The sequence below is a fragment of the Alosa pseudoharengus genome, unplaced genomic scaffold (genome assembly GCF_046254945.1).
Source record: "Alosa pseudoharengus isolate Yale_2024_CS ecotype anadromous, Long Island Sound unplaced genomic scaffold, YU_APseudo_1.1 YU_APseudo_1.1_scf_16, whole genome shotgun sequence".
Lineage (NCBI taxonomy): Eukaryota > Metazoa > Chordata > Actinopteri > Clupeiformes > Clupeidae > Alosa > Alosa pseudoharengus.
Window position 1 is genome coordinate 33,032,488 of NW_027468630.1, and position 13,528 is coordinate 33,046,015.

General features: G+C 39.7%; 1 protein-coding gene across 3 annotated transcripts; it reads right to left on the reverse strand.

Annotated features, from left to right (window-relative positions):
• Nucleotides 1-333: 333 nt before the first annotated feature.
• On the reverse strand, nucleotides 334-11,944 carry sppl2a (signal peptide peptidase like 2A). 3 transcript variants are annotated; one of them, XM_076287773.1, is made up of 17 exons: nucleotides 11,748-11,944; nucleotides 11,232-11,342; nucleotides 10,920-11,099; nucleotides 10,711-10,800; nucleotides 10,482-10,615; nucleotides 9,515-9,663; nucleotides 9,329-9,425; nucleotides 8,068-8,169; nucleotides 7,521-7,602; nucleotides 7,010-7,084; nucleotides 6,757-6,813; nucleotides 6,524-6,577; nucleotides 5,593-5,692; nucleotides 5,386-5,466; nucleotides 5,090-5,250; nucleotides 4,366-4,399; nucleotides 334-855 (listed from the first exon to the last, which is right to left on the reverse strand). In XM_076287773.1, the coding sequence occupies exons 1-17, from the start codon at nucleotides 11,793-11,795 to the stop codon at nucleotides 815-817; spliced, it is 1,596 nt and encodes a 531-aa protein (XP_076143888.1). In that variant the 5' UTR covers nucleotides 11,796-11,944; the 3' UTR covers nucleotides 334-814. The 3 variants fall into 3 exon arrangements, with proteins under 3 accessions (XP_076143888.1, XP_076143890.1, XP_076143889.1); XM_076287775.1 differs by lacking the exon at nucleotides 6,524-6,577; XM_076287774.1 differs by lacking the exon at nucleotides 4,366-4,399.
• Nucleotides 11,945-13,528: the final 1,584 nt, after the last annotated feature.

Consider the following 13,528-nt stretch of genomic DNA (forward strand, 5'->3'; position numbering starts at 1 on the left):
ATAAGAATGATATATAGAAAGCATGATTGATGACATTAATATGCAGTAATAAGATAGTGACTTGTTTAGGACTCGAAAAAATAAGGACTTGGACTTGGACTCGACTTGGCCTTGGTAATACTTGACTTGGACTTGCTTGGGACATCTTTGTCTTGACTTGGGACTTGACTTGGACTTCAGCGTTAAGACTTGAGACTTACTTGTGACTTGCCAAACAGTGACTTTGTCCCACCTCTGGCCCTTAGCTAATCCACTGTTTGCAATTTGGGGCTATAGCATATACCGGAGCAGGCTCTGTAGTGGTTGATCAATGAAAAATACTGTCTCCACGGCTTATTTGATGCGTTTTAATGCAGAAAAACACCCCTGGGTCAATTTTCGCTGGAATTACACTTTAAAGGTCAATTTAAGGCAGCAATAAGGCCCCTCCCTCAACAAATTCCAATCACCAAAATGTACACCAAAGCTCTGAAAAATGTATGATACAAAACCTTTTTATACAAGTTGTCTGTTACTTGATAATAAACATCTCAAACAATTAAAGTGCTTTGTCCAGTCACTTTTGTCTGTCACTGAGGCAAAAATGTCAGCAGTAGCCTTTGATATTCAAAAAAGATTTTACAGCATCACAAGAACAATTAAGCACATCAAGAAGTAATCACCAATCTATAAATGTCAATTTAAAATCTAATAAAACCATGATTGATCATTATGAAATGTGTGCCATTACCAAAGTCCCTTTGTGTTAAAGGTGGCGTCATGTATACAAAAATGGAAATCTACTAATCCAAACATAGTGGCTTATGGGTTACAATCAGCATTTTCTTTCCCCACTGGCATATCCAGGTTCTCCATCTGTGAGGAAGACACCAGGAATACACTCTAGGTTAGAAAGCTTAATTTTAGATCTGACATGACAGACAATTTCACATTACCGTATTTTCCGGACTATAAGTCGCACTTTTTTTCATAGTTTGGCTGGTCCTGCGACTTATAGTCAGGTGCGACTTATATATGAAAAAAATTATATAATTGAACATGTTTTTAAATGTTAATTTATATTAACTGACATGAACCCTACATGAAACATTATCGTCTACAGCCTTAAGAGGGCACTCTCAAATGCACAAGTCGTGAAACACGTGCATAGGCTACTTAAATCCTCAAATTACTGCCGGGATTCTATTTATAGCTGGGCCTCAGATTCGGACAAATAAAAGCCAGTATAATTTTGTTTCAATTTAACTCATAAAATAGCTCTTCTTAATAATTTATATTGTTGGTTGGTTTAATATTGTTGCCAACAAAGTCATTGTCCTACACCATGAGTCTCCAACACATTGCTCTCAAGCTACCAGCACGCAGCCCCAGGTTAACCTACATTTAAACACAATTGTTGCTGCCAGGCATCAGCCTACGAATTTTATAAAAAAGTAAATCATGCATAATTTAAAAAATAACTAAATTTAGGCTATCTTAGACCTCTTTGGCTATACGGAATAAGGTTTCCCTTGCAACACAGCACACGTTCCATGAATGAATGAAAGCGGATGCCTTATCTCGCAATAAGCAGATGGACATCCCGACACTCTTTCATATGAAACTTAATAGTGACCCAATGCCATTGATAGCCTACCGGTATGCTGCTCCAAACGAAAAGTATAGGCCCATGTCTCACAGTAAAACGCAAGAAATGAAGGCCTATAGCTGACTCGAATAGGCTACAAGCCATGGTCCAAATAAAGGTGCTGTGCTTTGCCCAGCCATAAATTCAGGATTCACGATAGTCTGTCCCCTAAACATTACTCACCCGTTATCTGGACATGCATGAAAACATTTGAAAACAAAACTCACTGCCATGTAATATTTGATCGCTGTTTTGCTACTAATTATCTTTCACGTGAATACGCACAGAAAGTGAAAGTAGGCTTACTATGCGCTCTGTGTCTGTAGCTGTCTGTTCACGTCCGCAATCGATTATAACGTTCCTCAAATGGAGAACACATCCATGTTCTCTCGCGTTATATTATAGGCTGTCATGCTTCTGTGTTTGCGGTTCCTGATCGCTAAACGTTTGTTTTCCTTTCCTGTCGATAGCGGTTGATGTAGAAGCACGTAATAGGCTATAATAATTTGACTTTAGCGGTGACAAATCCTGCTGAGAGAGAGAGAGAGCAAAGAGAGAGAGGCACCCCCAAAGTGGTCCTGCGCGCGCGTGTGTGTGTCTCTGCATGGGGTTCAATTGAAGTCAGAGTTGGTCCGCTTTCAGGCCGCTCCATTAGCCTATTAGATTAACGTCAGACAGCGCTGTAAAATGTGTGGGAATTTCTCGCATTATGATGGCTAGCGTTGCGGGACTTTTATTAGTATGCTCAATACTTAGTAATAATTGATGTGCAATCCCGCGCTGAAATTTAGGCCCTGGTTTTAAATGCGCATCTTTTTTTCTCTCGCTCTCTCGGCGAGCATTTGTTCTGCTGCCAGCTTGTGTCAATACGCTATATCGTCCAAAATGCTTGATTGCATTCTCCACATTTTTAGCTAAAATTTCATGTACCACATCAGCATTTTTGTTCAGTGAATCTTTTGTAAATTGCTTTACAATAGCGTCGGGCACTTGTCACCAGCCTTCGGCTTGCCTCTTGCCACTATTCACTCCTTCGTCTTCAAGATTCCCTGTAGATTTCTCAATATTTTTGGCCTCAATGTGTTCAGTTACATAGTCTGTCTGTTCTTAGTCTTGGATTTTGTGAAATAAATTTCTAAATATCACCTGCTTGCTGCAGCTTCGGTCTGCACGTCCTTTTAAAACCGCATTTTTCTCTCTCGAGCATTTAATCTGCTGCCAGCTTGTCTCTCCACATCGTCCAAAATGCTTGATTGCATTGCATTCTCCACATTTTTAGCAAAATTTTCATGTACCATATAAGCATTTTTGTTCAGTGAATCTTTTGTAAATTGCTTTACAATTACCGCCGGGCCTATATGCCTATTGCCTGGCTTGCCTCAGCTTCGGTCGCGTCCTTTTAAAACCGTCTTTTTCTCTATCGTGAGCATTTAATCTGTTGCCAGCTTGTGACTCCACATCGCCCAAAATGCTTGATTGCATTGTCCACATTTTTAGCAAAATTTTCATGTATCATATCAGCATTTTTGTTCAGTGAATCTTTTGTAAATTGCTTTACAATTACCGTCGGGCCTATAGGCCTATCGCCTGGCTTGCTTCAGTCACGTCTAAAACTGCATCTTTTTCTCTCTTGTGAGCATTTAATCTGCTGCCAGCCTGTGACTCCACATCGCCCAAAATGCTTGATTGCATTGTATTCTCCACATTTTAGATACATTTTGGTACCACATGGTATTTTCTTTCAGTGAATCTTTTGCTTTGCAATGACCTTCCTGCCCTCCTCTTGGCTGCCTTCACTCCTTCGTCTTCATTAACATTAATCTTTTTGGCCTCAATAATCCAGTTACATAGTCTCTGTTTTTGGTTTTGGATTTTGTGAAATACATTTCTAAATAAATGCGACTTATAGTCCGGTGCGACTTATATATGTTTTTTTCCTGTTCATGACACATTTTTTGACTAATGCGACTTATACTCAGGAGCGACTTATAGTCCGGAAAATACGGTACTTACTCTCATAACTTTAACTCCCTGATTTAATTATTTTTTCATATGAGTAACCCAGTATTATTTGAAATGTTCAGAAATCTATAATAGATAGTGTATAGTACCTCTAGAGAAGATACTTCATAAGATATAAAATACATCAATATTGAGTACACAGACATGCGTATAATATGTACAAACTACTGACTCTCATATCAAGAGATGGATGGGTTAACAGCACATTTCAATGATGAAACTTTGTACATGAAATAAACTGCAGTGAAATTATCAAGAAAATGGTTGCTATAGAGAAATAAACAGCATGCAAACACAATACTGTGTTTCCAATCACTGGAAATGAAAAGTGACCATGACAACGACATGATTTGTTAGTCTGTGGACACTGGATGGTTAGGAAAGGACGGTGAAAACTGGACAACCCCAACAACCCCAGCGAATGCAGAGCATATGATGTAGAATGCTCAGTAGAGAGGGAAGCAGGATGGGTCTGCAATGGCCAAATATTTAATCCAAGCAACTGTTTGGACATGGAAGATGCTGAGCATCGGCACTGTTGAGTACAGAGCTCAGCACATTCCCCAGAGTTCTGGCGACATCCAGTGGCCTTTTAGTGGCAGTGAATGGACATGGAGGCTTGAGAGGGTAGCAGAGGAGGGGAAAAAACACACCACAACTTCACAACAAACGGCAGGAAGCAAGCAGAGGAAAACGTCTCATACAGTCAGACAGACCTTGCGATAAAGGCTCCCTGGTAGAGTCCAACACCTAATGGAACATCAAGTAGTCATTTATTATCACTTTTTTTGGTGAAGAAGAAATATAAATGTTGTACATTTAAACTAAACTTAAACGTGTAAGGTTTCTTTCAAAAGTCTCTCACTTTGTTCAGCAAATGTAATATTTACCCCCTAATTCCCAAGGACACGAAGCATAAGCATAGAACTGTCTCACTGTGAAAATATTCCTTGCTTCCTAACTGCTGATTGGATGGATTCACACTCCTCTTTATTTTACATTTTAAACAATCATGTAATTCCCTTTCCACAGGTTTTCATGAATTACATGATTAGATGATTACATGAACTTTTATGTTTTCCATTTACACTCCGAGTGCCACCTTACAACCGTAACAACAGGTAAGATCAGGATCGCCTAAGAATTAACCTAATTTTGTTTCGGTAGACACCCGAGAACATAAAGAAAGCCATTAGCTGAGGGTTTGTCCATCTACTGAATACACTTTTTGTGCATTGTTGTACAGTTCCTCATGCTCCCTTCCTCTCTTTCTTTTTAAACAGAAATGAAATCTGAACCGCTGACCAACAACATGTGACAACATCTGACCCGCTCCTCCTGCTCTGTGCGAAGCCTGGGTGAGGATTAGTCGACAAATAAGCATAGCTCTGCTGTCAGGCATACTGAGCTAGGCTTGGAGTTGCCTATGTGCACACCCACCTGGTAAGTGGTTCCTGCCCAAAACTGCTGCATCTCTTTCCGGCTCCACGCCACCACAGCACTGGTGATGAGGGTGAAAGGCACCAGGTATAGCAAGGCTGGCTGTCCCATCTTGGACAGGAGCATAACCGCGAAAGTCACGATCATGCCCAAGAAGTAGGCTGTTGAATTAAAGACAAGAATCAGAGGCTGTACTCATTGGTGTCCACAATTGGAAACTGAAAAGATTTTTCCACTAGAAATACTACTATTGCAAAATCTTTCCAACAAAAAGCATATTTGGAAACAAAACGTACCTATTGTGCAACAAATGAAGTACACTCTCCTGGAGCTGCCAGTCCAGACATCAAACCTATGGCAGTAGGCGATCAGCAAGCCTAAACAACAAAAACATTTCCTTGTTCATTAAAAACAGACCAAGACCATTGACATTGCTAATGTGTAAGACTGTTGTTACCATGACTTATCAACCAGAGAGAACATTTTGGATGAAATGATTTCACCTGGCACAATGATGTCTCCATAGCCCAGGATTGAGAACTGCATGCCACATAGGTTCTGAGCCCAGGCAGAGAACCTGGGGACCCTCATGACCACCGGAAGCTGAAAGGCAACAAGGAGCTAAGCACTGGAGGACTACAATCTACAGACTAACAGAGAAGACATCTTGAAAAAAGAATGGCAACATCTAAACAGCTTTTCAAACCTCCTTCAAAAAGGAGATACAATATGTTCTTCTACACATACTGTAACATATTAAGTTGCAAAAGTAATTCATTGTGAGAGTAACCGCTAGCTTCCAAACACTACATGCTATAGGTGTACTTGCAAATACTTTTGTATAAAATAATTGCAAGCATTGAGATGTTATCCCATAAAAACAGAACCAAAAAGAAATCTGAAACACTCAACATGGAAACTAACAACAGTTACAAGGTCACAACAAGGACACAACAGACACACAAACACAAACAGATACAGATTCCCACCCAACATTAATCTGTTAGTAATGAAAGGTATATAGATAATAATATTAATATAATAGTAATATAAACTCCATCAAACTAACACTTTCAAAGTGAGGGAGGTATTTTTTAAAAGAAGCACAACTAAATTGATATTAAATACTATTTTTTTTCAGTGTTAGGATGCAACTGATGCTGAATCAGTTGACTGACTCAATCAGAAATTCTACTTCAAATAAACCTAGGTTTTAACTCAAAGCTATGCTCCAAACATGGGTAAAAGCTCCAGTCACATGAGCAAGGGGATTTATATTTCAGACAGCTATTCTCTAGGACTGTCTAGGAGTGTTGTGTGAAACATAAATCCCTTCATAGCAGAACTATGAAACAGCTGGCCACTCTCTCCGAGAGCTGGACAACATGTTCTTTGTACCCGTTTCCCCATGAAGAGGTGAAAGATGGGTCTTACTTTCTCATAGGTGGGTGTGGGGTCGGCTGGTACTTCCACAATGTTACCATCAGTCTAGAACCAGAGCCAAGCCCAAATACACAGTCAGTAATCTGTCCCTGACACAAACAACCACAGAGGCGCAGCAACGAAAATCAAGTGGGCAATGTTAATGACGCGTTTCCCTGCTATGCTAACCCTCTTACAGCAAACTCCCTTCAATAAAAATGACCTCCTGTCCTGGTCATTCTCACCTTCTCCCCAGCAGACTCTGGCCCCAGGGCAACTTGGACCATGATGCTTTCCCCATTCTGTAGACAGCAATACATAATGCAACAATCTTAATTATATGTGCTGAATAATAAAATAACAATACAGAAAACACAAAATAGTCTAAAGCCTAAGGGAGAAACTGCTTGTGCTGTATTATGATTTATGGTAAAATGGGTAAAACACTCCCTATTTTATGAACAGGGACTAATCAAACAGATGTGTGAAGTGACCCACCGCTGTGAGGAAGGGAGTAATGAAGACAAAGAACACATCATAGAGGAGCAGCAGGCTCAGCAAGATCACGCATATCTGTAGAGAAGACAGACAGGCAGAGAACACTGTAGTAGGGATTGAACACGGTCTTACACTCGTCTTGTGATCTGGCCAGCTTGTCCTCTTAGTGTTGTGGTAAGATAGCATGCATGTGTGATGTGAGCTGAGACACAAAGCCCCAAAGTCACCAAATTACTGTGCTGGAATGCGATAGGTATGTTAAATACAGCACAGCTTTATGGAGAATGCAGAGCCACTGCAATATGGCTTCACCAAATGTTGGCGAATTCAAGCACATCACTTGAGAAGGAAACTGAGATGCAGACCGTCCTATGGAAGCAAAACAATTTCTCTAGAAAAGACTGTTATGTAAAATGTTCCAAGTCATCCATATCTGATCCATCTAAAAGATCCATAATGAAGTAACATACTGTGAAATGAAGTAAACATTAAATAATCAGTCTGTTTTTACCTTGAAGTTTGAGAGAGTGATTGTTTTCATGAAATTCAGACAAAAGGCAATGCCCAACAAATCTTGGAGTATCCAAATCCATCTAAAAAGATGAAATACCTTGTTTTGCCGAGTCCAAAAATAAACAGCATGTCCATCACCAGATTACTGACTAACAATTCTTAAGATTAATAAGATCACTTGCAAACATTTATTAAATGTACATTTAAAAAAAGCTTAATTTACTGTTTGGATAATGGTCTGACACTAAAACATATTTACATTTTATAATCCACAATGATTCATTCAATACCAGCCTGGAAAGTAGATGCATGACTACACTATTTTCATGCCAACGACAGACAGACCCAGACCTAACGTAAGTGTTTTATAAGCCCAGACAAGATGTATATCAGTATAAGAATCTCTTGCAGAAAACAACAGCTTAACTTTCCCCGCTCTAAAAACACTCCCGACCACTTTGTGACCACACAGCCTAGCCTCCCACTTGCTGTGGAGTGGCTGGAACAGCAGCATGCATTGATGAGAGTGGGCCTCCAGACAGTACCTGTCCTCATTCCTGTACACTCCCCAGACCACAGCCACGCTGACACACAGGGCCGCCAGCACTAAGGATCTCACAGAGACCTCTTTACTGTGGCAGGAGAAGCTGAGGGAAAATAAAGACGGCAACAGTAGGTCAGAAAATGTGTGTCAGGCCCAGCAAACCTCAGAATGAATCACTAGACATACGCAACACAGGGACATGTGACTGTACGCCACAGCACTGCAACAGGGCTGTTTTTGGAACACACCCTTTTGAGCGCTCCCTTCAATGTCAAATGAGTCAGGCCAGCTGTTAACACATTAGATGGAACTAACAATGAACTCCAAGCAATTCAACAGGGCAAAAAGAATGTTGTCTGAAATACAACTGCAAGTCCTATTAATCATCAGAACATTTTTGCAGTTGTAGAAAAATGTATTTCATTTACTGCTTCTAGTCAAATCCTCTCTATCCTCTCTATCCTCTCTCAAATCATAATTTCACTTTACAGGTGAGGGCATTAACTTTGATTCTTGGGTAATTTTAGGTTTCCACAGAGCCAGGGACCTATGGCTTGCAAGCCAAATATGGCTCTTTTGTTGATTGCATGTCCCACAGAGAAATCTGAGCTGAGATTTTGCATCATGGTAAATAAGCAGCTAAAATAGGCAAATATTAAACTATTTTGTCAATCCTACATAAAACGCCAATGACTACAACTGTGTTTTCATTTTCATTGGACAATGTGGCAGTTGTCATGTCAAGTTCAAACTCTACAAGTTCAATCTCCTTACTTTCCTAACTTACTTGTTGGCTACCATTAGAGCTCCTGAGGGAGATCAGAAAGATCAGAACTACCATCAGGCCAAGCGGACACACAAGTTTGCCTTTATAGATAGAGCTGGGTCTGTTAATGTTGAGCATTGTTGTGATTGAACGCTAGGTTCACGTTTCCCTTATGTTTGCCTGGTGTTAGATGATGTTAACTAGCCTGGTAATACCAGACTAACTACTTCATTAGATTATAGGTGGGCGCAGCCTGGCTAGACTTTAACCCTTTTTTTTCAGATCATTTACAGGTATGCAGGAGAGGTATGCTGCAGGTGACACATTACGTAAGGAAAATAGGATCATAAAAATAATTAAGGAATTGAGTCTTTTAGCCAAATGTAGAATAATAGACTAACTTTAAATAGTAGAAGTCTTTATGGCTCTCCCAGCTAAAAGGTTCTCAGGCCATCATAGAGTTTCCCATGCAAACTGAGACTGTAATTAATCTTACCTGCATGTTCCACACCCAACCTTATTCAGCAGGGCATCCAGACAGCTATACAAAGCTGTTGCTGAGGCCAGGCAGAAGATGGCGATGATAACATAAACTGAAAGAGGAACCAGGTCAACACTGTGAATGTGCTGAGCAATTGCAATGCTTCAGTAACTGTCCAAAGTTGGCTGGATGGGCACTTACCAAGCCACCTGTAGAAAAAGTACATGAGCACCAGCATAGTGCACATGAGGGCAACGAAGATGACTACTTTCAGCGGAGAGTACAAAGACAGTTCACCACTTGATGTTTCTTCAGTCCTCCCAGGAAAAGCCCCTTCACTCTGTTTGTCCCTGATAAGGAACAAGCAAAATGTTCCATTCAATGTTCTGACTCACCATTTACATTGCACACCATTTTACACGCATAGACTCAATTACGGTAGCCAAACATGGATGTTTTAGATGCCACATCTTTAAATGGTCTTTCCAAATGATTTTTACATTAAGTAACATTTTGTAATGTAAATCAGGTTTCTAGGCCAAGTATACTTGCATATAAAAGGAAATTGGTCTCTGCATTTATCCCATCCATGAATTAGTGAACACAGTGAACACACAGTGAGGTGAAGCACACACTCACCCAGGGCAGTGAGCTACCTTGCTACAGCGGCGCTCGGGGAGCAGTGAGGGGTTAGGTGCCTTGCTCAAGGGCACTTCAGCCGTGGATGTGGGCATGGGAGAGCAGTGCTCAACCACATTCACATACCCCGCCTACTGGTCGGGGATTGAACCGGCAACCCTTCGGTTTCAAGCCCGAATCCCTAACCAGCAGTAGGCCACAGCTGCCCCCGTAAATGTTAATCAGGTTTATAGGCCAAGTATACTTGTGTATACAAGGAATTTGGTCTCTGCATTTATCCCATCCGTGAATTGGTGAAAACACAGTGAAGTGAAGCACACGGCACTTCAGCAATGGATGTGGGCATGGGAGAGCCACTTCCCCCGCCCACATTTTTCCTACTGGTCGGGGATCAAACCAGCAACCCTTCGGTTCTAAGCCCGAAGCCCTAACCAATAGGCCACGGCTGCCCCCGTTTTTTGTGGAAACTGCGGTCCGATGCAGGATCCAAGTCATGTTAATTAACAACAAAACGCATAAAATCACTCACTTTTCTGCTGCACCACTCCAGAAGCCTCCCAGCGCAACTGTAGACACTGCGATGATCAGCATCACAACAATGCTTACATCAAACACTGGCACAGGGGGGGCATACAGTCTTGCAGTCATATCTTTGCCAAACACCTGAGGGAACACAGACATGTAGACCATTTCCATTTTGACGTTGATTTCCAAAACACCTATATTGATATATTTCATGAAGGAACATTCAGTATTACCTGCTGAGCATCAACAAAGTCTCGATAGCGCATGAGGACCAGTGGAATATGAACCTTGCCATATTCTGATTCATTTGCTGATGGGGGAGTCTAAAAGTGTAAAAACATGTATATTGTATTCCCATCTAATGTAATTGCATGATAGTTCAAATATCAAAAGTAATTGTGATGTCAATGTGTCTTTTTACACTACTTTGTTCAGTACGTACCATAGTATTGTTACTGGCAATGATGAGAGCAGCAGCTCCCTTTTCTTGGGCTACCAGTGCCTTTTGACTGAAATCACATTGCCCCCTCAATACCACAAGTGCCTTTCCCGTCACATCGGTGACTATAGCAGAGGAGTTACAAAGATAACTGGACACCAGATTCACCACCTGGTACTTCACCTACAGGGAGAAAAGACCAAGCTCAGAAATGATATCCCCAACCTTTCTATGGCATGAATGCAATTACACAAACTAACGGAGTCTGCTTGAAACGTAAAAATATTAGTGTGCAACCACATTCGGTGGACTTACCGAATCTCTGAGAGAGTTGGAGAGATTTGTCCAGGCGGCATTGTAAACAAGACAATACTCTTTATCGATGGATTCATTCGAGATGTGCAAAATAGCCTCTTGAGAGTACGTCTAGCATAAAACAGTATGAAAATGACAACACTAAAACAAGAATACAATTTCACATTCATACTTTGGTCTTCAGTCATTATCTGTAGAAGGTGATAACTTTGACAAAGACTATCACATAGGTGACGTTAGCGTGAACCAGTAACCTTTTGAGTTTTCTTCGGAAATCCCCGACATTATCCAATGAATAGCTAGCTGGCTAACGTTAAGCTAATTTTGGTGTACGAAGCGATCGTTTAGCGGTTATTAACTTTGTGAAAAATAAATACACATACACACACAGGTATGGGAAGTTCAAAAGCGTCTGACATCAGAGACATTAAAAGAGCTATTAACATACAAAGAAACTGCGTGATTTGCTAGCTAACGCTAGCTTAACTCATAACGTTAGCAAGTTTGCTAACTCACCTGAGTTGACAGGAAAATGACAGATAGTATTATACATATTTTTGACATGCTGTTGACAGTCGTGATTCGTATAAGTACTGTTAGTACGCGGTTTATGTGTCCAGTCAAAAGAAGTTAATAGACCTAGCTAACATTGAAGGGATCTCCTGATTATCAGCATACTGCTGTCCCGAAGTTGAAAACAAACCAATTTCACTTCCTCTTCCGTTTCATAATCAGCGAGATGACAAGCCAAGTAACATGTCCGTCAAAAAGTTTATCCAGACAAGATTTTGGTCTATTTTTTTCTCCACTTAATATGAACAAAATTACCCTTTGTTTAAAGTACTTTATTTAAACATTAAGAGAAAAATACAGGATTTGTACAAAAATACTTTTCTGAATCATATTTAACAGTGTGTTCTACCGTTTGCAAAATTCGATGTAAAATCTGAGACCCTGAATTTTCTTTTAATTGTATAAAATTCAAGTGGCTATGATCATAAAACTGTTCTTTAATGACATGACTTTAAAAAAGAACATCATGAAAATGTGCCTCAATATGCTTAGTGGCCCAGCCACAATATCAATACCAATATCAATACCAATATGAAAACCAATTGCTTGATGACTCCAAAAATAAATACGCACCCACACATAAATCTAAAAAGTGAAAAAAAAAGACAGCAAGAAAAAACAAATAAAAAACCTCATACATAAATTCAACAAGCATCAAGCTAATGGATCTATTTTACAGTGCAACCAGCATAGCTATGAATGTATTGCAGTGCTTTCAGTATGAAAATATATACAACTTCATCAATACCAGAGGATTTTCTGCTTTACAATATGATCGGAGTACATTTCAGCTTTTAAAATGGCCCCTCGTTGATCAGTAGTTTCTGTCGCCTTATTTCAACCTAGGGAAAACAGATAACACAGGAGATATTTAAGCTTCAAAGCAAAAATAAATGAAGTAATGATTAAACATTATAATTATATTACAATCACTACACTCAGTCAGCTGTCAGTAGGCCTGCCAACTGTACTGTTGCCAGTACACTTTTTATGTAGTGGCCTTGCTAGACTAGACTCGAATTCCTGCATTTTTGAATTCCTGAATTTTAAGCATTCTGTTTGTCTAATTGGTCGAATGGCTAAGCATTATTACATTTAATAGCTAGTTTAGGTTCAAACAAACCCCATTTTGAAGAAAGGTGCCAAAAGGAGATTCAAATCACATGTACGATTCATACATAGTCAATCATACTTACTTGATTATATTTGGACACCATCCGATACACCGTTTCCGTATCCACCTTTGGACCTCATCTGTGCTTGAACAGAGTCAACCTAAGACAGATAAATTATAATGACAAAAATGTAAATTCAAATAAAATATTTTATGGATATTTCATTACACAGATTAACAAAAAGTTAATTATATTTTAATTATATTTCATACTGCAAAGCGGAATTCCTTCCACAAGAAAATCATACCAAAACTCTGTTTGGTTAACACGGAACATGACCTTTTACCATCTTTGCTGCTATAACATTTTCATTTTCTCTGGCATGTAATCAATAAGGGTTCTCTCATGATGAACACACATATTATTACTTAAATTAAATTGGCTAAAATAAAACAGTGACTAGATTTAGGCCAACAATTAATTAATTTGGTAGAAGAAAAAAGGAGCAGATGAATAGACTATCCTTTTCAAAGTTTGCTTCACTAATACTGTTAGTGGGCATGTAAGATAATGATCATATGACCAATCAGAATGTGAATCATTACCAGA

Excerpts from the sequence above, each read along its gene's own strand:
- sppl2a (XM_076287773.1), bottom strand. The coding sequence starts at position 11,795 with ATGTCAAAAATATGTATAATACTATCTGTCATTTTCCTGTCAACTCAG. Across the intron at positions 10,616-10,710 it reads ACTTTGTTGATGCTCAGCAG|GTGTTTGGCAAAGATATGAC; the intron begins GTAATACTGAAT and ends GTGTTCCCTCAG. Across the intron at positions 8,170-9,328 it reads GTTGGGTGTGGAACATGCAG|CTTCTCCTGCCACAGTAAAG; the intron begins GTAAGATTAATT and ends ATTTTCCCTCAG.